The following is a 23,543-nucleotide window of genomic DNA, read 5'->3' as shown; positions in this document are numbered from 1 at the left end:
TGATTCCCTGTCACTTCAGAGTGAATGCATTTTTAATTACTGTCATTACACTCCCAGATGGGGAGCAATTTTGCTTCAGTCTACATAGCAAGAAAACAAAACTCCAAAGAGAAAACCATGCTATTTTATAGTTTGGACAAAACTGAAGACAAAAATATCCTGGCTGATAATGTACAGAACTAATTATGTTTTGAAAAGTGAGGGACTGTTGTGACTTAGCACATGTCTTAGTAGCTTAAAATATCCAAGAGAAACACTGTTTAAATCACCACCGCAGATGAATTTACTCTGGACATAGAAATTCTATAGTCCTTCTGTCATGAACATCTGCTTTGCAGCAGTTATCTCTAAAACTAATAATAACCCTTAATGAAATAACCTGTTCTACACTTTATATCAGAAACTACTGGATCAGCTGGAGATAATTCAGACAAATAGATTAATGAAATGAACACAAACCAGAATAAATAAGTGAGAAATACAAAAACTACAGACCAGATTTCTGAATTTATCTAAGTGTTTAAAGTTGTTGGGATAACGGCTTTTTTTTAAAAATAATTAAAGAAAAAAAGTCATTTTGGTGAGAGGAAATACATTTTTTGGTCACCCACAAATCATTTTGCCATTTTCTCTGACTTCACTGTAAACCAAACCAAATCTGTTTTCCAAAGGGAGATTTGCAAAAACATATGGAGACAGTATCTACTTATCAGTACAGCATAGAACTTCAAAGTCCACCCAGGAAATGAGAGATATTGGTGACCCACTGTGGCTGACAGGATTTGAATCTGCAGGTTGAGGAAGTTGCTTTTGGCTCTAATTACTGAACTACAGACCTAACATGGGATTCTCACAGAAGTATCAACATCTCCAAGAGAGACAGAACTTCTTATTCAGCTCTTTTTCAGCCTTTCCAATTGACAGGCTTAAATGCTCTTGTGTTCCGTCTGCTGGCTGCTGACCTCATTCAAACACATTCAATGAACAGGGAATGAAAATACTTTACTCGAACTTCTGAACTGAAAATCAAGAGCTTGCTAGTGTCAGTGAAGTGTGTCAGCGTTCATCATCACCTGTCTAAGGCCCTCTCCTCACCTCTCTGTATCTCTCTTTTTAAAAAACAAAAACTGTAATACAATTTCAGATCTGGCTACTTTTCAAACAAGTGATTGTCCACTGAAGAGAAAGAGCACCATTGAAGAAAAAAAAAAAAAAAAAAAAAGGAAGAAAGAAAGAATGTGAGAAAAAAGAAAACACACAAAACAGCACAACCACCCCAGGACTAATGGTGGAAATGCCACTATCCCCACAAATTGTTACCTGCAAGACAGAGCAGAATTTGGATTCAAGCACATCAGATGCAGTGACTAGTGGACACTGTGCCGCTGGGCTGCGCATCGATAGTGATCATCAAATATGTGTGTGAAGGGCCTGTGGCAGTTCTGTGTTGGACTGTACCTAATGGTGTGGTCGCACAGCCTGGCCCAGGATTGCTGTACTGCAGTTTAGATTGGGTGGTAGTGCACATTTTAAAAAAAAAATTGTCTCAGGATATGTTCATTCAATTTTATTTCTGAATGCTGCATAGTTGATGATTCACTGAAGTCGATCACTAAGTTGATATTTTATTTTTTGTAATTTCTGAACTCTAAAGGGAAAGAAATTTGTTCTGTCTCATGGAGTTGGAGGGCAGTAACTGCTACATAAGAAAAGTTTCAGGTCCCAAAACACATAGGTACCAATGAATTATAGCTACTGAAAGACAGAACAGATGGTCAAATACATAAGATGAGGGGCTGCCTTTATACCAGCTAGTGTTAAACAAATGGATTGGGCTGTAAATAATTACTGCATGGAGTGGCTTAGAATTTAATTTAGATACTTAGTCTATTTTTAAGTAGTAGAAAGAAACATTTGCATTGTTGCAAATATGTATAATTTACTGACGTAGGTTCCACAAATAATAGCATAAAATAACATTTTAATCCATTGGCCATCTGTTTTGTTACATTATTCTGACTGCAAATGTGTTTTAATGCTATTTCAGAAGGATGCAGGTTGTAAATTTCAGCTTTGGAAGCATGTTACACAATAAGCATTTCTAACCAGCAGTATAAGACTTACAAAGTAAACACAGGTTTTATTTACTATTTTGTCTTCTGGATTGTCCCTTATTTTCTTCCTCCTAGACTATGCATTTCTTTGTTGGTTCCTCTTCAGTTTTACTGCTCTACAACATCCCTTCATTTTTATTTATTTTTATAGTTTGCTATGGCTTATATTCTAAACTATTAGGCCTGTACTTCACATGTTGTCTAAGACTGGATTTTGCACTATAGCAGAATAGAGTCCGGCCATCTTCCTTTTCTAAGATGATTTTTTTTTAATTGGCTTTTTTTTTTTTTTGTAAAAAGCACAATGATCTAATGATTTTTACAACAGTTGGAATACTGTTGAGAGCACAGAAAAAGTACTCCGATGAAATTGTGCTGGAGTCCAAACCTTTTTCTTACTAACTATATAGAGAACATACAAAATCTTCCAGTAGTAGCACCTTTTTCACCATCCTATGCCCAGGAACATGCAGAACCTTCTGCACTTTCTGAGGAAGAGATGTATTTTAAATGATTGCTATAATGCTTGCTTTCTCTTCTTCAAATGGCAAACAGAAACTAGATCTGTTACGGCAAAATCTCTGAGATATCAGTACTAGATGACAAAGTAATTAGTTACAGCTTCTAGTTCTTTCATACCTTAAGGCATGTTGAAATAGATATGATTATGTATTTATCTAATTTATCTATTATATATTTATTTCATATTAAAATATTGTTTAAAAATGCATGACCTTGTTAAATGTTGAGCTTTTAAAAGAATGAAAATTTCACTTCCAAATTCAAGCAAGATTTTATCACCAGCCAGCCTGGGACCAAAAGATTTCTATACATAGCTTTCTGTCTTATTAATTTAACAACAACTTAACAGATGGCCCTTCCTGCTGCTGGCCATCTCAAGCAGGGACTTGACTTTATTAGACTAACAATTCCTCTGAGAGATTTTTACAGTAAGATATTTATAAGCATATCATCAAATTCCACAACTGTCTAGCAAACAGACATACAATACCAAAACCCTTGTAACTTTAGAAGAAGAATTCAAATGGGTCTGAGGTACTGAAAAGGGCAAGCTTCAGGTAGTTTTCTAAGAGATAACTGAAGACCTAATTCTGCTTGTAGAAAATCTTCACTCATCTGGGAGCGGAGCTGTTGTCTCACAACACCCGTGATGTGTCTATTGGACTTTCTTTCCTATAATGCAAGATTTCCATTTGCACCTGTAATTGGTAACTCATTTGCTTGTAACCAATAGCAATAGTGTCCTCAGGCTTCTAAAAGCATGCATACTCTTTATACATGTTATGTGACTTCCATGATAAACTCCAAATTATGAATTATCAATTCAGCGATTAGGCTGTACTTCCTCCACTATTCAACAGTGAGGCAATATAGAACTGAGGCTGGTGGAAAGAAGTGGGTTATACCTACAGTTACAGATTTTCCAGGAGTAAATATTCCACTTCAAAATATTTGAAATTGTATCTTAACTTCAACACATGATTATGCATGAACATAAACTAAACCTGACTATTAGGTTTGATATTATTCTGCTAATGTAATAACAGAAGAAAGGAGAGCAGGATCTTTTCCTTTTCTTTTTATGAAAAAGTTATCATGTACAAGGAAATAGCAGCTAACAGCCTACTATAGGTCAAGTTTTGCACTTGAAAGAGAGAATTTAATTTCTCCACTATGGTCAACTTCCAGTTTATTTTATCATGTTTACTTGTTAAACTCAAATTAAGACTTAAAGGTAGATTATATGTTGGTTAACTTTGTTTTTAGTAAACGTAGTGTCTTCGGTAGAATTAAATGTATCAATCATGAGACAAGCCTATAACACGATATGCACAGCTACGTATAAGATAAAAAAGTAATATTATATTTTCTACTATATATGTATAAAAATGCATATATATAATTTCAGTATGAAAAATTCAAATGAATACTTCTTGATAATTCATTCCAATATATACTTTTTTTTCTGATGTAAGAAAAACATCAAAATGGAGGAAGCTAATGTTGCAAGTGTATATATAGACATCCTTCATAGAATGGTCTTTTGACAGAATAGTGTTGTAATTCTTAGAGAATGAAGAGTAATATAACATGAAGTATTTACTATTCTGTTTGTGTAGCAATTTTCAGTGAGAAGAACAGTCATTGGAAGGATTGCTTTTTTTTTTTTTTTTTTTTTTCTTTTTTGACAGGTCTGGGTATGAGTTGGGAATAAATTACTCAACATAACTGTGTAGTGGAAACTTAAAGGGATAGCTATCTACTAGAGGTGGTATTTGACTATTTAATAGACCTGATAGAATAATTGAATAGTTCAGGCACAGAAGGAAGAGCCCCAAAAAAAACATTCCTTGTTGATTTCATTTTATAGTTATCAGATTCAAAACTTGTCAGAATTTCAACTTCAAAAGAGGAGAGTAAAAATCAATAATTCCTGAAGCAGGCTCAACATTACCTCTGAAGTAAACTGGCATTATCTTTTTGCTTTAAGTTACTACATATTTGTTAAGACACTGAACTTATAAGATTGCTCCCTCTCCTGATAAAAGCTAAGGAAAGTGCCTTTTAACCACTCAAATCTAATGGAAAATTTTTGGGAATACTATACCAATTGTCCTGTCAGTCCTGAGTTTGCATAACAATTTGTATCAGGCCAAGCACACTTGCATTTCTGTTGCAGACACTGTGTCTCTTAACAGTCTTTCTGGTTTGCTTTTTCTCTGCTCCTTTTTTTCCCCGCTCCTTTTTTTCCCCTGTCTCCAACTCACTGACACTCTCAGGAAATAAATCAGATTGGGTTTTGGTCAACTGTTACGTGAGTAGTCCTGAAGGGAACATATAACTGGTGAGGAGGAGGTGACAGTTACTTAACTTTTACTTCTCTGAGTCACTGACTTAGTTGTGGCTGTGTACTGTGTTGGTACACTCCATCTCAACTACTGAACATACAAAATTTGTCTAGCCTGCCACACTGATAAGTTTGGAAATGTCACAGTCTGCAGTAATTGCTGTTTATAGAGTACTGTTGCTGTGAAATAGCATCTGCTTTCACCTCTGAGCCTTGGCATTTTAGAAAGGAAATATACATTTGCTATCGTACCATCACCTATCTTTCATAAGTCTTACAATGCTCACTTGGTTCTTACTTATGAAGGGCTTTCAGGAAGTGCAAGAAAAGCATGCTGGAAATGCAACATGTGAGTATTCATTAGAAACAGAAATACGAGATTCATTAATACAAATCATGTAATAGTTTCTGTGATCTCCTGAGATCATCACGAACCAACATTCAGCAAAAAAATGGAATAGTAAAGGGTGTCTGTTCAAAGAACTTCCACTTGAAGTACATTTATTTTTTTCTTAGAAAGCATTTGATACTAAAAAGTGCCCTACTTTGACAGGTATGAAATAAATCTGATTATTAATATTCAATACTGATGGAGAAAAAATTAACTGAGCGTGTCATTCATTCGTTAATCATTTCAGAATTAAATAACCAACACAGTTCTTAGATTGCTTTTTGAAAGGATGTAAAAATAAATGAAAGCCTGTTCTAGAACATTATAAGGAAGTGGATGTTGAATCAAGAACAGCGACAAACTCAGTAAATCAGAATAATTCTTACATCTCAGCTTTGTATTGTTAATTTAAGGGGATTGATAAAATTACATTCTGTCTTTCAAAAAAATAAATAGATAAAACCTAAAAAACTGTCAGTTCAAGGGAAGAAAATCTTAATTACTAACACTTGTAAAAAGAAATATTTTAGTTTGTCTTCACTAGCTTTGAAACATGGACATAAAATGTTGACACACATTTCCAGTGATAAAAGGCGATTTTGATTCAGTGTAACCTCATTGAAAAACCTTACTGCTAAGATGCAATTACCTCCAGAATAGCAGCAGACATCCCCTCTGAAATGGAGCTGTTCACCACAGCAAAGCACCTTTTCATAGCAGCATGAAGATCATCTTGTGGCATCTCCTGTAATAAATATACTCCAGGTGCCCTAGAAATAAAACACACACAAATAGGACACCTCCTAAGAACATGCTCTAACAGTTCTTCCTAAAACTTAGGGTAATGATGGCAGGTGGTCAGAGCAATTCAGGCATGGTTCTCATGCTAACAATCACTTGGTCCATGGACAAGCCACTTTACCACATTTTTGTTAGCCTTCTATCTGTAAATGTGGTTATAAATTCAGTACAGTACACATTGCCATCTGCCACTTCATACTCTGTTCTGAAATTTTATAGTTGTTCACTTAAAATCGTGCTCTCTAACCACAATCAGTCTTATAAATGAAGAAGCCGAGTTCAGTGGATAAGGGTGCAATCTTCCCTTAAAGAATTTGTGTCATATAGACAGGATGCATGCACAGATTTGTGAAAAATACACAGTTTAAATATTTAGGGAAATGGAATGTGATCAGCAGAATGGTCTACTGCAGGAGATGCTGACTTTTCAGATGCTGGCTTTTGGGGATAGAATGTGGTTCTGAAAGATCTCTTCTGCTTCCTCTTTTATTATAAGCACTCTTCTGTTCTGAAGGGTTAAATTTCTACTGCCATCATCTTCCTCAGATTAATAAGGGTGAGGAAAATCAAGGGTGAAGGGTAGAAAAATAGGGTAATTGGGTGTTCAGTCTCAGATGAAGTGAATGAGATCTTTAAGACTAGTGATCATTTTTGGAAAGTCAGCATCTCCTCTACTTGATGAGCCTGCCCCTGCCTCTTTAACCTTGACATGAGGTCACTAAGCCAGACGGATACACATCAACTAGACTTTGTTAAACATTGCTTTTATAATTGTGCAGTAACATCCAGATTCTGTAGAGATAACTATATAACTGGAGTATAAATGCATGATTACAGGAGTCACGAATAACCTGATAGAAAACAAAAACCATCTATTGCTCCAAAAATGGAATTGCAAAACATATGTTTTATGCAGATTTTATTATCAGATATTATCAAACAGAGATAGTATGGTTGTTCTGTTGAAGTCAGACAATTCTAGGTTCTGTGGACACAGAAAAAAATCTAATTCTTCTAACATTTATATCCATCCATCAGGAAGCATATAAACTAGGGACAGAAAAAAGCTATACAGGGTTATCTTGACCATCTACTAATTTATCCACCTACAGCATGCATGCAAAATCTTGCAGAAGTCAGGATGAAAGAAAGAATGAAAAGACCCAAAAGAATAATAAATATAAATCACACTAAATCAAACCTGATTTAACACAAAACATAAAGAGATCTAATGGTTATTCTAAAATTTAAAATGTGTAGAATACCTAGTCTGAGAATGTTACATGCCAAATACTCAGAACACATTCGTTAGTCAGAGTTGTGCATGTATGGTCATTTGTATATACAAAAGAGCGTTTACACACATGATATAAAAGCTAGTTAGCCAACTGCTTTCATGTGGAGCAGACAGGCGGCTTAACATTAACTTCTTACCTTTTAACTTTTTCCTTAACTTCATTTGTAAAAAGTGGATCAACCTAGAAAGGAATACACACACAGGTATATGGCACTATTTCAGCACTATAGCATATGTTTGAAGTACCCAGAAAAGAAAAATAAATTTTAGAACATTTTTAACTAAAATATTTAACTGTATGGATGTGCTGAGCTTTAAAATCATACCACAGATCTGTAACTTGGTGGTTACATTTGACTCTTCAGACAAATGCTCTTGTGAGTGATTGACACTCGGAATACCCAGCGAGGGGGGTGAGTGCACAGTGTAGCAGAGCGCACACTGACTACTCCAGTCTAAACCTTGAAGTGACTCCGCTAATGCAGCATAGCTTTGGGCTACTGTCAGAAGGGGAGGTGCCATTTCTTCTCCCCTGACATCCCTCTGGCTGCAGGTTCTAATTAGAGCCAGATCAATTTAACATGAATGACTGTTTTCAGATGACTCTGCTAAGGCTAACATGATTCAAACCACTGATTTGACAACTTACTGTCTAAGTGAGGAACAATGCACTGATGTGCCAAGCAATTGTCTGTCTCTTTCTGTATGGAGTAAGCAACGTGAGGAAGGAAAGGAACTTTTCAGGCTTTAGTTAACACAGGAAGCAATACACATGTGAACTGAGACACATAGATGTTATACACTGACAGAAATGTTTGAAACTCATAAACAAAAATCTAAAATATAGTCTAACATGAAGGCATGCTAGTATTATTAAAAAGTTATCTAAGCTGGGCAAACAAATCTTAACTATGTCTGCTATTTTCATTTAACATGAATAAAAATGAGCACAACTTGGAAATCCTTAACTATACATGAGGAACAGACCTAAACTTTTTTTATTAAGGCTGACTGACTGTTTTAGATTAATTTCTGATAGTTTGCATAGCATGTAGCAGTTGTAAGTACTGGCAAAAACATAGTTTATTTTTTAAAAAGCATGTTAATATTTTGGTTTGGGGTTTTTTTCACATTATGAGATAGAAAACAAAAAGCATTTTAGAAAACTCTTGGAAAGAAGTAATAATTTATTTTATAACTATGTGTACTTTGAATACAAGATTAATTATTTTATGAAAACAGTGCTTCATAAATTAAAAGATTCAAGCAAATCACTCTTGCACTATGGAATTAATTCCTACTGAATGCAGGAAATAAAAGGCTTACATAACTGTTTAAGAAAGTATTTTTGGTAACAGCAGGGGGGAAAAATCAAGTTCCCTTTCCTGAAGCACTACCTGATCCTCCCAAAAGAGTATGATACAGATCCATACACTAAACCAGTATGTCATGTCACGGGTTCCCTAGATACTTCATACTGAACTTCACAATTGCTAATTCTATATAAATATCTGTTCAGCTTTTTCCCCAAAGTACTATTTTGATGCCGAGCTCCTCTCATGAGGAACTGTACTCTGTTTCCATTAAAATCAATGGAGTACTTGCAAGTGATTTAATGAGCAGTGGGATATGGTCTTTTGCTCTTCTACCTTTAGAAGGCTGAGAAAAACTACAGCCTGTGACTCATAAAATTTGTAAGATATTAATTTCTATCCCATCTACTTCTGTGGAAGCCAAGAAATAGCCATCTGCCTCATAAACAGAACAAATCTTTAAGCTGTATTCTTCTATTGGTAGATATTCCAAGAAGTCTGGCCTGAATATGAGAATTCAGTTAAAATATTACTTCAGGATGGGTGTAGCAATGACTTAGAGAAGTGATCCCCCTGAGCTACATTTAGGAACTTGAGGGGGCACAGTTATCTAACCACAGGCTCAATATAACAGAAATTAGATACAACATAAGCTGTTCAGTAAGTTGGAAATGCACTTAAAAGATGTGATTGCTTCCAAAGCCAACTGACTATGGCATGATGCCTAGGAACTTAGCACAGTCTCAGAAAAAGCAACTGAAAAGAATGTTACTTCCACCCAAAATGTCTCCATGATCCAGTTCTACATGTAGAGTGTTTGTTGACACATTTATTTTGTTACCTATCAATGTAGCAGGCAAATACAATAATCAGTTATCTATCATATTTTGTTAAAAAATCATCCATCCAGAGGAATAGCCTTCAGAGAGCTGCAAATTTCATCAGTTTAGCAGAGATGAGAGGAAAGCAGCTTGCGTTGTATGAATAGTTTCTATCAGAACAGATGAGATAAGATGACACATGGAAAGGGGAGTGGGCACATGGCAAGAAACCACACCTAACAGGACCAGATATGCTATTAAGGAAGTTCTACTCTGCTGACAGGCAAAGAAACATCTGAGACACGTTTGACAGTACAGAAAGTCACAGATCAAACACTGAACAAAGACGAAGGTGCCTGTTAAGCACAGGGCCTACAACGATCAAAATCTAGGAAATCTTCTGTAAACATACTATATTAAATTGCAATCATATAAAAATTAACTCATACAGAAGCAATGGTTCAGAAACACCTTGTTTATAATGCTGGGACTACTGTGGCCCTCTAGACTCTGTAGGGAAAACCAGGTCTTAGTACATTTGAAGTCGTGGCAGAATATCACCCAGAGTACTAAAGAGTGCATCTGTAAGCATATTCAATACAGATGGGAAGAATCTGCCCCATTGTGCAGGTTTGTGAGGTTTTGACAGCATCACTGTCTGAAAGGAATCAGCTTTATTCATGGCAGCAGGTGACCCCACATTACAATTTTTATCTAATCGATTGCTGAACAGGCTCAGCAAGACCAAGCTTTCCCTACAACTCAAAACACAACTGTTGTCTGCGATACAACACAACCTACCCGCACCAAATGCACCAGAAATATAAGATCCTTGCAAATATATTAAACTCTGCCATTCTGCATCATCTTTTTCATATACTAAATGCTTAGAAAAATTCAATGTCTTCTGGCTTAAAATGTAGATCTACTACTGCGATTTGGGACAATTAACAATTTGTGAAAAATACAGATTCAATTCAGCTGAAGCAATGTGGGAACTAGGATCTAAATTAACAAAACCTCAGGTCTAAAAGAAAAATACATAACCTTTTAAAGAAATATTGGAATAGCTCATTTCGCCATTTCTAACAAAAGTTTAATTTTCAGGGAATTTGTCTTGAAGAATAAGCAAACAGAGGGTTAGAAGAGTTGTCAGCTTAATGGTAGCACTAGCTCTTACCTTTTAAAAAGTATCTCAGTGAGTAGGACACTTATTCAGGATGCAGCTGACAGAATTTCATATTCCTCAGCAGGCTAAGGAATTTGAAATTGTATCTTTGTCTCCTATCTGATTCTCCTAATTATTGTGCTCTAGGATATTCTGGAGCAGGTTATTAGACTTCCTCTAGTTGTTTAGTTTAGTTGTGTCAACAGCTGTTTCATTTTAGAACTAGCCCAGAAAACATACAGGAGGTAACAGTCATTCATTATAAAGAGATGGGCTACGTGACCTGATAGGTCCCTCCATCTGTGGAGGTAGTTATTCAACTAAAATTGTCTCAATTGGCATGGAAAGAAGTTGGCCAGACGAAAAATAGCTTTCAGTGGAAAACAATATCATTACATATACAGCAATATTCTGTACTGTCTACAAGAATGGTTAAGAATTATGCAGAGACTATATAGTGGGCTTGAAGAGGTTACCCAGCAGCCAAATGCAAGTTTTGTGGCCTTAACTTTTTAAATGTTTCATAAACTTCTATCCTTGGTATATAAAGCTGCTGAAAATTAGCTATTGTTTCAAATTTCATGATAGAAAGAAACAAAAGGAAAACTGAAAGAGGAGATAAATGCTAAAAATTTTACATTTTACAGGACCCAATCCTGCAACATTATTTAGATTGAACTGTTTGAGACAATCAAGCATAGCAAATGCAGGGAAAATGTTATAATCTCATGTAAGCAAAGCAGAAAATAGTGTGTGGGACTTTCTTAATTAATAGAACTTAATGTGTGTTTTTTAAATATTCACAATAAAACATGACTTGCTTCACAGATAATGGCACTCACTTTCTTAAGATTTTGTGGTTTGAGAAGTAATGCGAACAAGAAAAGTACAGCTAAATACCAACAGAGCTGAGATTTATTTTCATCCTTTAGCAGTAATTCAGTACTATGGAAGAAATATGGTTTAAAATGTTTTAAGGAGGTTCAGTCCTTGATCCTGCCTATGCACTGCCACAGGGTTATTTCTGGTAGCTTACTGTAAAGATGTAAAAGTTAAGCAAATTTTAAAAGATGACTAAAATATTTAAAATACTTACTGGAGGCAGCAAGTGCCTCTCTTGATTCTAAAGCACAACCTCATTACACCTGCTCTAGATTTGCCTTCCACACCAGTTCACTTTCAAATCACTTTGTGTATTAGCGTGGAAAAAAAATGCAGATAAAATAAAAATGTAGAAACAGCTTTAAAAAATAAAATCCCATGCCAAAAAAATTTACAAAGAATGAAACTGAATGAGAAAAGAGAAAAATAGTTCTTATTTGCCCATTCAGATTCTATTTATTTTCTTATAAAACAGACTGCCTGAAAGTTTTCAGGCTCCTGTGAGGATGAATCAGAGATAAGACTTCTAGAGGGGCATGAACTCATTACTCAGATGAAACAGTGAAGCTTTTAGTACCCTTTAAGCATCAGCAAGAGTTTGTTTCATATGACACAGCTGCCTACTCATACCTTTTCCACTGGTTAGATTAAGGCTACAGGCTGCCTCTTCAAGACTTCTGCAGCTATGGATATACATTTAGCACAACTGATTTCTTTCTCAAAAGTCTCGCAATTAGTTTTGTTAGTTTAGTGTAAACTATGTTGACTTGACATGGGCAACATACTAGAAGTAGAAGCAGGACAGTCTCTCTGCAGCTCCAGCTGGTTCCTCAGCAGGGCTGTGTGAAGGAACCTCATTTTGCACAGGATTAGCGGCTCAGAGGCATCTTTCCCCTGCTCCCTCACCAATTTATGGTGCAGTCACCACTGTTGAGGATCTGGCCCACAGCAAATACTGTGCTAGCAAATATTTAGGTAGGGTACTGGTTAGACTGACATTTGGAAAATACTCATCCTTCTCTCATGGTTCTGAAAATAACCATGCATTTTTCAGTTTTGCACTTTGCCAGCACTGTACTTAACAGAAATCATAAAAACATTTACATGTTCATGGATGGTTCCTTTCTAAAGACCTCAGTTTCTGCACGTGAAATCAGACAGGTCTCAAAGTGGAAATAACTGGGAAGAATGGTGGATACTCAAACATCAAGTTTTAAGAGACCATTAGAAAAGAAAGGACTGGCAAAAAATTTATGCAACCTTTTACTCCCTTTTAAACATTCAGAACAGACTCAGATTTGGCTGAACTGGTGTATGCTTCCCTCTTCAGAGAAGTTCAGTCCTGTTACTTCCTCAGAAATCATGCTGCTTGATTTAAAAATGATGGGGTGAAGTTAGGAGGGTTCAATAGTTTTTCTTGTTTATCTCCATGCTTCATAAGCCCACATTTTCAAACCTTTCTCACAATCAGAAGAATAATAATGCATTATAATGACTGTGATAGTTTTGATTTTAAACTCTTTCAGGAGTTGATGCTTCATGAAAAGCAAACCATTGCTGAGAAACTCATGACAACATTTTGAGACTGCAACCCAACTGTAAGTTTTATCTAAAAAGAATTAGCAAACACAAAAGAGCTGCCATTTAACTGATTGACCCTGTTGTGAAAAAAGGGAATTAAAAGTTGTAACTTTCAAACTTGTTAAACAGGATCTTTATGACTTGGGGCAGGGGGGAAATGAAAGCTCACATTAATATTGGCCAGCACTTTTACTAAAATATATATAATTGATTTGGAAGGAATTATACCAACTCTAAACTTAATCTGAGATGTGGACATGTAAGAACAACTCAGTTTCTGATTTTATTTATTTTATTCAACCCCACCTTCCCTCTCGGATATCTGTATCCCAAGCATTAGTGCACTCTGATTATAAATGTGAAACAGACTCTACCAATTTTATTTGTCAGCTCAAGCTCTGTCCTTGCCGTCTCGTGTCAGTCAGAAACCTAGCATCATTTTGCACTCACTGACAACTGTTAATTGCGTACGAATTGAGACTACCAGAAATGGCATAAAAATCTAAATAGGATGGAACAAAGACACAATCCTCCACGTGAACAAAAGACCTAAGAACAGGGATAATGAGCATCTGAGATCACCTTCACGGTATTAAAAACCCTCATTAACAATACCTGATAAAAAAATTCTTCTAGATGGCAACTGTTGCCTTTCAAAATATTTGATAGGCTCATTTATACATTATTCATCTTGAAATAGGCATTTCTAGTATTTTACTTGCAAGAGTTCACATTTTTAATACTTTGATTCTCTACAAAATTTTGTACTATCCCACAGTTATAAAAACAGAAGGCAATATTAGAATCTAAATATTTTGATACTTTTTATCTTCAAAAGTTTTTTCTGTAATCAAATGAAACACTAAATGTTTTGTTCTATGACACCATAATAGATTCATAGCATTAATCAAGTCACGTGCGTAAGCTAGACATAAAATTATAGTAATCCAGCTGCAAACGCCCTTTATAAAATTAGTCCAGGCCTTCTAAACAAAAAAAATAAAAATCAGTGTATGTAAAACAAATCTACAGCTGCTGTAAACTATTTTAGTGCTATCGATAACAGTTTGCATTAATAAAAACCTAACTGAATAATGTTGGTCTACCTCAGTGCATACCCTCTTAGAAAAACCCTCTCAGTTGCTTTTCCTTTTGCAATGCAAAAGCAGGGCACATGCTGAGTGAGGAGGCCTTTTAGCTGAGAGCAGAACTCTGAACGTCGGAAGTCTGAGCACTGGAATCACTTCCACTTCCACAGTTCAGACCTGTTGTGAATGGCCTTTACAGCTGCTATGTTTGTACCTTCTTATCTCTGTAACAGAAGTCCTCTGACTTAGGTTCAGTTTGGAAAGAATTATTGGGATATGTTAGATGTGAGTAAATGGAAGTATTTAGAAACAAACATACAAATAAAATAAAAATTACAACAACTTACTGCAGGTCCAATTATGCCCAGGTGGACACTGGGATCCTTTCTGTGCCAATCTAAAACAAAAGAGGAAAATATTTTTTCTTAATCAAAATTATTAATTTTTAATTTCATTTTTTCCCTGAAATCAATGCAAATAGCGACATGAATAAAGAAGAAGCAAATATTGTATTACTACTTAAAAGACTGAATATGTACCAGATTTCACACTCAGTCCTCACATTACTCCTCAGAATTCAAATTATTAGCATATCTGAAAGTTAGTATTTAGCATTTCTGCTTCATCTAATCTCTTATGATTCGAGGGTTATTTAACTAACTCAGATATTAATTTTGAATCATCTCAAGAGAATAACACTCTACATAATGTAGTGACTCTGGCCACTAAGACAAAATTATTTTAATTTTTTCCTGTGTAAAGAAACATGTGGAAGCAACTGCAATCATTACAATTAATAGTGTTATATGCACAAGAGAAATCTGCTGCTCTTTCAATACCAGAATAGAACAAAATCAGTTACTTGACTTTAATAAACTACATTTGTTAGTAAGTGTCCCAAGGTGGTAAAGCCTTATAAAAGTAGGCTGAATAATGGAAGCTAAATTTCCAACTTGGGACACCTGAACCTTTTATAGACACAAAGAGAACCTGGTAGAACATTCACCTCTGTGACTATGAGAAAACTTCAGCCTAGTTTACAGTGTTGAGCCACCCACAATGGGTGGTAAAATTTGCTTGTTATTTCAATTATATTAATTAGCACACATGCAAATCAGTAACAGCCAAGGGACAGTAAGATAAAAAGCTCTTTTGAAGTAGGTGAACTCTTCTTTTGTCTTCCATTAATATTGTATGTAACAGTAAAATACTTTTCCCAGCAAGTAAAATCAAATATTGCTTTGATTTTCGTGCTCTGTTATTCCCAGCAGGCCGGAAAAGACGCTGTACAGAAATATGTTTTGAACAGATCAATGGTTACATGAGCATTTCTTTTTTTAAAAGTAAATATATTATGAAGTTTTATGCAGTGAATAGAACAGCTTATGCCAAACTACTAAACATTAAAAAAAAATACATCTGAATCCAGGGACAAAACAAGGGTATTCAAATAGCGAGTACCTACCTGAAAATACATCTACTAAATGCAGAGGGTCTTTGACTCTTCGAAGTCCGCATATCAAAAGAAACATATGTAAACTGCCTGTATCTGTAGGAATGTCTGTAACAAATAATTTTAAAAGTCTGAATGCAGATAAAACAGCTCAATACTCCAAATTGTTTCATGAATGAGCACATACAGTGGTAAAAGCAGTAATAGGGTGGATTCTGAAAAATTCTCATTACTGTTTGCTCTTGCAACAATCTTCAAATCAACTCAGTGGAGAACTTAATCATGTACACTATTTTATAGAGCACAGAAGTTTATTTCCAGAGGCACCGAATGTGGAGGATTTGGAGAAAAGACAATGGCTGGTATTCTTGAACATCAGAACCAGCTTTGACTGATTCGGCAACTATACAAATCAGTGTGTTTCTCAATATTTCCACCCATAAGAAGAATAACTTTGCATCCATATAACTCAACACTTACTTGTGAGGTTTAGCTAATCAATGGCTGTTGGGATCAGAGCCCTTGATCTGACACTTTTTGTTACAGAAGATCAGGTAAATGTCCCATAGTTACCTATCCCTAATATGCCAGCACTGCTACAGAATAATTAACTAGAAGTGAAATTATTACAGAGCTTTTATTTTAACCTTATTGATAAGAAACACAAATGGAAAATAATTCGGGAAAAAATCTCACCATGGGAGTTTTTAACACTGAAAATACCTCTTGCAAACACACAGTAACAACCCCTAAAAAAATAATTTTGTAGGCTATATTAGAAAGAGAAGATCTGATGTATAATATTGCAGTTGCATTGGGTATATGACAGCACAATTAATTCAGAACATACTTCTGGAGAAGGGTCACTATTTGATGAACTTTGGTAAAGTGTGTTTATGAAAAAACAACATAATTCACAAATTGCTGAGCAAACACACATAACAGCAACATAATTTAATAAACACTAGAAGAGTTGAAATGTTCATGTTTGATTTACTGTACTGAACAAATCAGCTTGCCGTCCTTCAGTTCACCTATTTAGTGAGCTCATGGCAAGGATGGATGACATGTATTAACACTAGGCAGTTCAACAAGGAGCATCAAGCTGCTGCTCTTCAGCAGCAGGCTGTTTGTGGGACATTAACACGTGGGTCCCACACCGGGGCTATGTCCCACAGCTACCAGGAGGGCTGTGCTGCATGGTCAGAATGACTGTCTGCGGGGTTTATGATTAGCAGAAGGCAGCAGGACAGTTGTGGTGGCACCGTCAGCTGCTGAACACTGCAGAGCTCCCTTCTCTGAGGCCTCCTCCTCCTCCCTTCCACTTCCACTCTTCACTAGTCACAGGAACAACTCAGTTGCTTATATGGCACCGCCAAATCACTGCAATTTGTAATTTAAGATCACCCAAACTTGGTACCAGCTTAAAGTTCCTCATGGTGTTGTATAACATAGCTGCAGGGTCTGCTCCAGGCCCTGGAAGAAATTATGCCAGGAATATCTCCCCTCATGTGAAGGAACTGGATTAACATAAACTCTGCATCAAACCTCTATTTTGTGGGAGGGGGAGAATCAAGAAGAGTGGTGATTCATGACATATTCTAGTACTATTGCTTTTAAAATTAAAATCCAGTTCAGGGACTTTTAAATGCTCCTTGTCGCAGGGTTCATTACTGAGTCTGTTTCATTTAACTTAAACAGCTTGAGCTGTCAAGAGTGGCTGCAGCAGACACAGTAAGTAATATTTTACTGTTTATCGGACCAAGAAATAATTTGTAATTTATAATACACAAACATTTGGATTGAAAAAGCCATTCTTCTGGTGCAATAGGCCATTAATACTGTTTGTTTTTAAGACATGCAGCAGTGGTTTCAATTCATGAAATGAACTCACACAAAATAAATTACTAGAAAGAATCAGCAAAATTCAGATTGCATTTTAACTATACATATGGCACAAATATTCATTTTAAATCATGATCTCCCACCTATCAATGTTCAGCTCCGGCTATTTTGGAACAAACTTAAAGTTAGTGCTGAAAGCTCAGTCAGACAGTGATGAGAAATCAGGACTCCCTGTTCTCACAAATTATTGCACTCTTGATGTGACAGTACCCTAATCAACATTAACTATGCTTGAAATAACTGTTTCTTTTTATCTCTTAACATCTTTTTGTTTCTATCTTATAGCTTTCAGTCTTTTCATTTTATTAGATAAGGGTATAAAGTGCTCTGACAATGAAAAGCCCTAATGGACTGATTCTGTGCAGTCCTGACTAGCATTCTGCTTCCTGTATGAAAACCTTAACCCAAAAAAGAAACAGGAAATTGGACCCAGAGACAGTAATTGTCCTTCATAATTTGGATTCTGCCATTCAGTTCCAGTGGCATTTAAAGGTACTTCTCCCAAGAATCTCATCAATAACCCTCTAATTATTTCAGTAGTGAAATTACCTAAAATAACATTTATTAATTAAAATAGCCCAACTATTTGACCTCTATTACTTTGAAAAGACATTCACAAGCTTGAACTCTCACTGTAGACTATCCCCTTTATGCAACTTTACAAAACCCTACTTGTAATGAAATTTTACGCACTTTTATCTGAAACAGCAGATATTTGGTACACTGGACCACAGACTGGATCCTACATGGTGTTTCTAAAAACTGTCATAGAAGGGCTAGTCTAAAAAGGATTTTCCTCTGCCATTCCATTTAGTGAAGTGAGAATCAGTTGTAGTTTTATTTTATTGTATGCTATAGATCTTAGTCATCACATAATTCATTTTTACAGGCACACCTTCCCCACTCAACCCACTTAGAAGCATATAAAGACATCCCCAAGAAGACTGCATTACCAGCACATCACTGCCACTGTTTAGTGCTAGGAATTTACTCATTCTCTGTCTACTTAAGATCAAACTTCAGCAGCACTTGTGTATCTTGTTAGTGTTCTGCTCGTTCACTGAAAATGGTTAAATTCACACATCAAGATGATGCCTGCATCAGTGTTTTCCCACCTGTTGCTTTCTCAAGCCTTGCTAGCACTCCTGCTGTGAAAAAAAAAGTAACCATTTGTACAAGAAAGCAATCATGTTAGTATGTTTTGTCCTTACAAGAAGACTGAAAAGGGGAACATATTAAGAGAGTAACTGCAATAGCTGCCTTTACCAGATATAGCCATCAGCTGGGTGAAAACTAGTATTTGAAAAAAAAATTTTTTCTTTTTCCTTGAGCTTAAACAAGACTTTCAGCATGTGAATTTTTGCTATCATTCTGCTTTTCCAAGATATGCTAATCTGTAATAAGATAGTACCACCTTGTGTGATTTGGTTCTGAAATGGAAATACATCAATATGGCACAATCACCTGATTTGCTCTTTTGATATATTCACTGTGTTACTATCTTGTGACATGCAAACACCCAAATAACAAAAAAATGCTTGTGTCTGTTTCTCCCCATTTCTGTTAGTGTTACAAAAGCAAAGATTTGAAACAGCACACCGTGCTTCATTATCTCTTAGCTCATGCATCCTTCTGTTTGCTTCGCAAAGAAAATACAAAATGGGAAGTTTTGTACATAATCACTAGCAATAAAAAAAAAATGCATGGTACATATTTTCCAGCCATCCTTCAGAATCACTATGCACTAAATGCAAGTCAAGTCTTGCCACTGTAATCAACGTCTCCTTCAGTGTCAAAAATAATTGTTTAATGTCAGTAAGAGATGCTCCTTTAAACATGCATTGTCAGTATTTGTCTACGGCTGTGGTCTGTTTTGTTACATTGGTTTTATCTATAAAAAACAGATGCACGTTGGCCAAAGCCAGTCTTGAGCCTGCTTAGCAGGTCACCTGTTTAACAAGATGTGAGAGGTCAAAACAAGAACAGTGATTGATAGGATTAAAAAACCTCATTCCTCTCATCAGGTTGATGTTATGCTGTCCTGATATTCCACACAGGACCACAGGGATAATAACGAACTGCAGGTGAGCTGAAATGAGACAGGCACAGTGGAAGATTAAGACTGACACGGAACTCCCACAGACATGAAACTCCTTTTTCATGATGGAGCAGAGGTGGTATTATGCTGCTCAAAATTGAAACACAGCAATGTAGCATTGGCACTTAAAATTTCAGAGTGGAATTGCAGGATCAAAAGGGTATCCAACTGCTGTGCTAGTGTATTTGTTGACAGTATTGGAACCTGGCATAAAATATATTGGCTAATAGACAAAATGTAATTAATGCTCAGGATTCATGTCTCCTGCTGGCTGTGATTCTGAGTCATGGCATGGCCTAGAGAAAGTTTGTCAAATCTAGACTTAACCATCTAGACTTACCCATTCATCTGCAAGCAGGTTTAATAATTGCTTGACATGAAGCAATGGCACTGAGTTTAACTTTTGGTAAACTATTTTGAGGTCTTCAGTTGCAAGACAGAATGGGAGAATGGAGTGTATTAAAAGTGGAAATTATTTTCATAATGCAACACTGGAAATAGGCTGAAATTGAGATTTTGTTGACCCCTAGTTTGTTCCTCATCTGAAACTATATAACTGTTTGTCACATCAACTATTTTACTATGGTAGTTTACACTTTGGCCATTACAAAAATCTGTACTTAGATGCCAGGATAGCAAAACATGAACATAGGCAGCTAACGGAAAAGCCTAAATCATTTCTGAAGCATTAGTAAGGGCATTGTTTTTCTAAGAAAGGCAAGAATAAGTAGAAGTGTTATCTAAACAGATTTTGAATGAGCAGATTCATTTCACTCCATCCCTCTTTGGTAGTACCAGGAAAAAAATGTAGCAATCATATATGTACAGTAAAAATAAATATATTATTGAAAATCTTTAATCTCACTGAAAAGCTGTAGGCCTCTAAGTGAATGAGTAATATCAAGCATTAGCTTGCTGAGAAGTAAAGAAGCAGTTTGAGAACACCTTAAGTAAGCAATTTTCTCACCACTTGCTCAAATTAAGAAAAATATTTTTGTTATTTAAAAGTCTTTACTGTGCTTTTGTAGGGTGTTTTCAAAACCTCTAGAAAAGAGAAAAATATAAAAAAGGAACAATGTGATTTTTCATTCAAAGTTATTATTTTGGACCTGAACCAACAACCTCACAAAGCCAGAATTCTCAAAATGTGTTCATTCCTTTGCTGCTTAAAATCCAATTTGTACTAGAGGTTAGTATATTTTATCAAGTATATTTTATCAAGTATATGACATAGGTTATAATTTAGGATACAAAGATTGCCTAGAAACATGAAAACAACAATATGCAGTCAAAACATTTGTTATCAAGGATGATTAAATATTTTAAGCTTAATTTTCTAACCCCTGATTTCAAGTTCACTGTTGTGTTGTATGGACCTTTAGAGAACAATACCAAGTCCACATTATTTGGGCTTAGTCATCCATTTTTGGTTTTGTTCAGAAACAAAAATCTAAGCCATGACAAAGTGGTGAGGGTGAATAACCTCTCACATTTTGCTTTCTGTTCACTTTGAACCACAGCAGGTCTTTTACTTGGCTTGAAAATTGTTCAACTATGCATTCCCTATGCATCTGAAAGTATTAACTAATCTAGAAAAGGAAATCCACAGGTTTATTGCCAAGATGTCAGTCTCTAAGATAGTTATTTTATTTTCTTAAGTTTGAAACATAGATAATTTTGTCTAACTCTGGCATATATTTTTGATACTCTAAATCTTCCAATTCGTAGTTATTAAGTTCATCTCCCTATGCACAGCAGATATATCATACATTAGCTCTTTTAGTCTCTTGGCACCAAGAGTTTGATTTTGTCTCTCTTTCACAAGTCAACTATTAAAAACAAGCTGCTCAGACCAGCCAAGTTTTCCAGCTTGTTTGACATGGTGGTGTCCTACTGCAGTACAGCTTCAACATGCTATCTTACTTTACACTGACTCTGAAGTTTCTTTAGTTGAAATCACTGATGACACAGAACTTCGACAATTAGTCCAATTAGGTCTTATTTCAGCAACATACTTAACCACCTGCAGATCTCAAGCATTTATTAATGTTTTATGAATTTGAGCTTTTATTTTACAAAGCAATTTGTTTATTTGAAATTAAGGGGAAGTGGAGGTAATAACTATATCCAAAGTGTTTATACTGCTATGCACATTCAATGGTGAACAATTGCTAGAGTTGCGATGTTTGTGAAGACAAGAGAAGTTAAATTGAACCTGTTAGCTTCGGAGGGGGGGCTACTAATCCAGAAAAATCAGACTGCAAAATTCTCCAGCAGTGCTATTTTCTCCTGTTTCTCATTATTTCTAACAGATCAGACAGCAGGAAAGCTCTATGCTTTCAGATCTGTTGCGGAACACAGTTTACTGATGCTATCATATCATTATTTCTATGGTCAGCAACATATCTGCACAAACTATTATTATTTAATTTTTCTTATGTGGCTCTTTTTTTCCAGCATAGCTTTAAGAAAACATAATGGCTCTGTAAAATTCTGCCTGTGTCATGACAAGTTATGTAAACTTTTCAAGCTCTGAAAATAACCATGCTATGAATCTGAAATTATCCGAGTAGAAAAATCAAACTACAGAAGTATAATGCATATTTTATTCGATAGTGTAATAAGCATCTGCTCCTATAATTCAATGTCACCTTCCGAGAAACCAGTTTTTAATCTTATCTGTTGGGAAAACAAGATTTCTCAGTTTATTAGTATAGACTGTGTTAGTTATCTACATCTTCTAATATCACAATGTCTATGTGTTTATTAGGGCTTACATCTTACAAGCTTCAACCACATTCCAGTGAAATCAAAAGGAGCCTTTCATCACGGTATGATGACATCAAGCCTGTCTGCGATGTTAAGCAACTACGCTGCATCTCTGGGCTGAGTTGTTAGAGAAGATCAGTCTCAGTTTTCACATTTACTTAGACTGTCCTGTCATTTTCTGTGAATCAATCTACAGCAAAAGCCTGAACTTTTATTGTCTCTCAAGTCTATAGATAGGCATCTAAAACTGCTAACAAAACTGTTTATGCTGTATATAGATTCCTGTATTATAAGGTCAGAGAACAACATTTTGATCATCTGGTCTAACCTCCAGAGTGACACAGGCTGTAATACCTCCCTAAATAATCTGAGTTACTAACTATACTGAAAATATTGCCTTCTTGAAGTCTGTGTTAAAATCTGCACAGCTTTTTGGTTTGACTTTTGGTTCAGCTTTTTGGTTTGACTACTGTTGCTGACAGTCTCTCATCCACATAAGACAAGCTCTGTGAAGCTGACTGTTAAACAGAATGCAAATTTAATTTTAAAATCTATTTTTTTGTCAATTTAGCCAATAAATGTTTTAACAGTCAGCCTATGAAAATACTACAGCTAGGAGCTAGCACACCAACACTACATATACATCACCTCTGCAACTCTCAAGTCTGCTGATGAGACTATGAAAAAATATGACTTCCATGGTTTTTGTACTGAGATGGTATTGCACCCATAATAACAACAAAAACCCTTTCACAGCACTGCGTAAGTTTGTATTAGGCAATTGCTATTTAGATTAGCGACCCAAACTATCAAATGAAATGTTAAAAAAGCTGAGATTCCTTAGCTTTCGGTTTAGTACCATACACATTTGGGGGCTGGGGGCGTGGGCAATTCTCACACAGTAAAATGTATTATTTGATTTATTGCCACTCAAATCTACCATTAAATTCTTTTTGAAGCCATTACTTAAAGGGACTATGTATATACTGGTAT

General features: G+C 35.6%; 1 protein-coding gene and 1 long non-coding RNA gene across 7 annotated transcripts in view; one reads left to right on the top strand and one right to left on the bottom strand.

Moving 5' to 3' along the window:
* Positions 1-23,543, bottom strand: part of GLT1D1 (glycosyltransferase 1 domain containing 1) — a 60,226-nt gene that overhangs the window by 9,764 nt on the left and 26,919 nt on the right. For 4 of the 5 annotated variants that reach the window (XM_042805143.1, XM_042805144.1, XM_042805142.1 and 1 more), the window contains exons 7-11: positions 18,799-18,831; positions 15,791-15,886; positions 14,673-14,722; positions 7,610-7,653; positions 6,024-6,144 (exon numbers count right to left, since the gene is read on the bottom strand). In XM_042805143.1, the coding sequence (XP_042661077.1) occupies positions 6,024-6,144; positions 7,610-7,653; positions 14,673-14,722; positions 15,791-15,886; positions 18,799-18,831 (344 nt within the window). The remainder of the gene's footprint in view (positions 1-6,023; positions 6,145-7,609; positions 7,654-14,672; positions 14,723-15,790; positions 15,887-18,798; positions 18,832-23,543) is intronic. The other variant, XM_033008121.2, reaches the window with a different exon arrangement.
* The window catches only part of LOC116965346, a 72,718-nt gene that overhangs the window by 28,607 nt on the left and 20,568 nt on the right, over positions 1-23,543 (top strand). The window contains exon 3 of one of the 2 annotated variants that reach the window (XR_004409302.1): positions 13,183-13,254. The exons of the other annotated variant lie outside the window; for it this stretch is intronic. This is a non-coding gene — a long non-coding RNA (uncharacterized LOC116965346). Of the gene's footprint in view, positions 1-13,182; positions 13,255-23,543 lie in introns of those variants that run through there. 2 annotated transcript variants of the gene reach the window in all.

The sequence above is a fragment of the Tyto alba genome, unplaced genomic scaffold (genome assembly GCF_018691265.1).
Source record: "Tyto alba isolate M040663 unplaced genomic scaffold, T.alba_DEE_v4.0 Super-Scaffold_44, whole genome shotgun sequence".
Lineage (NCBI taxonomy): Eukaryota > Metazoa > Chordata > Aves > Strigiformes > Tytonidae > Tyto > Tyto alba.
This window is presented reverse-complemented; position numbering and strand designations above follow the sequence as displayed.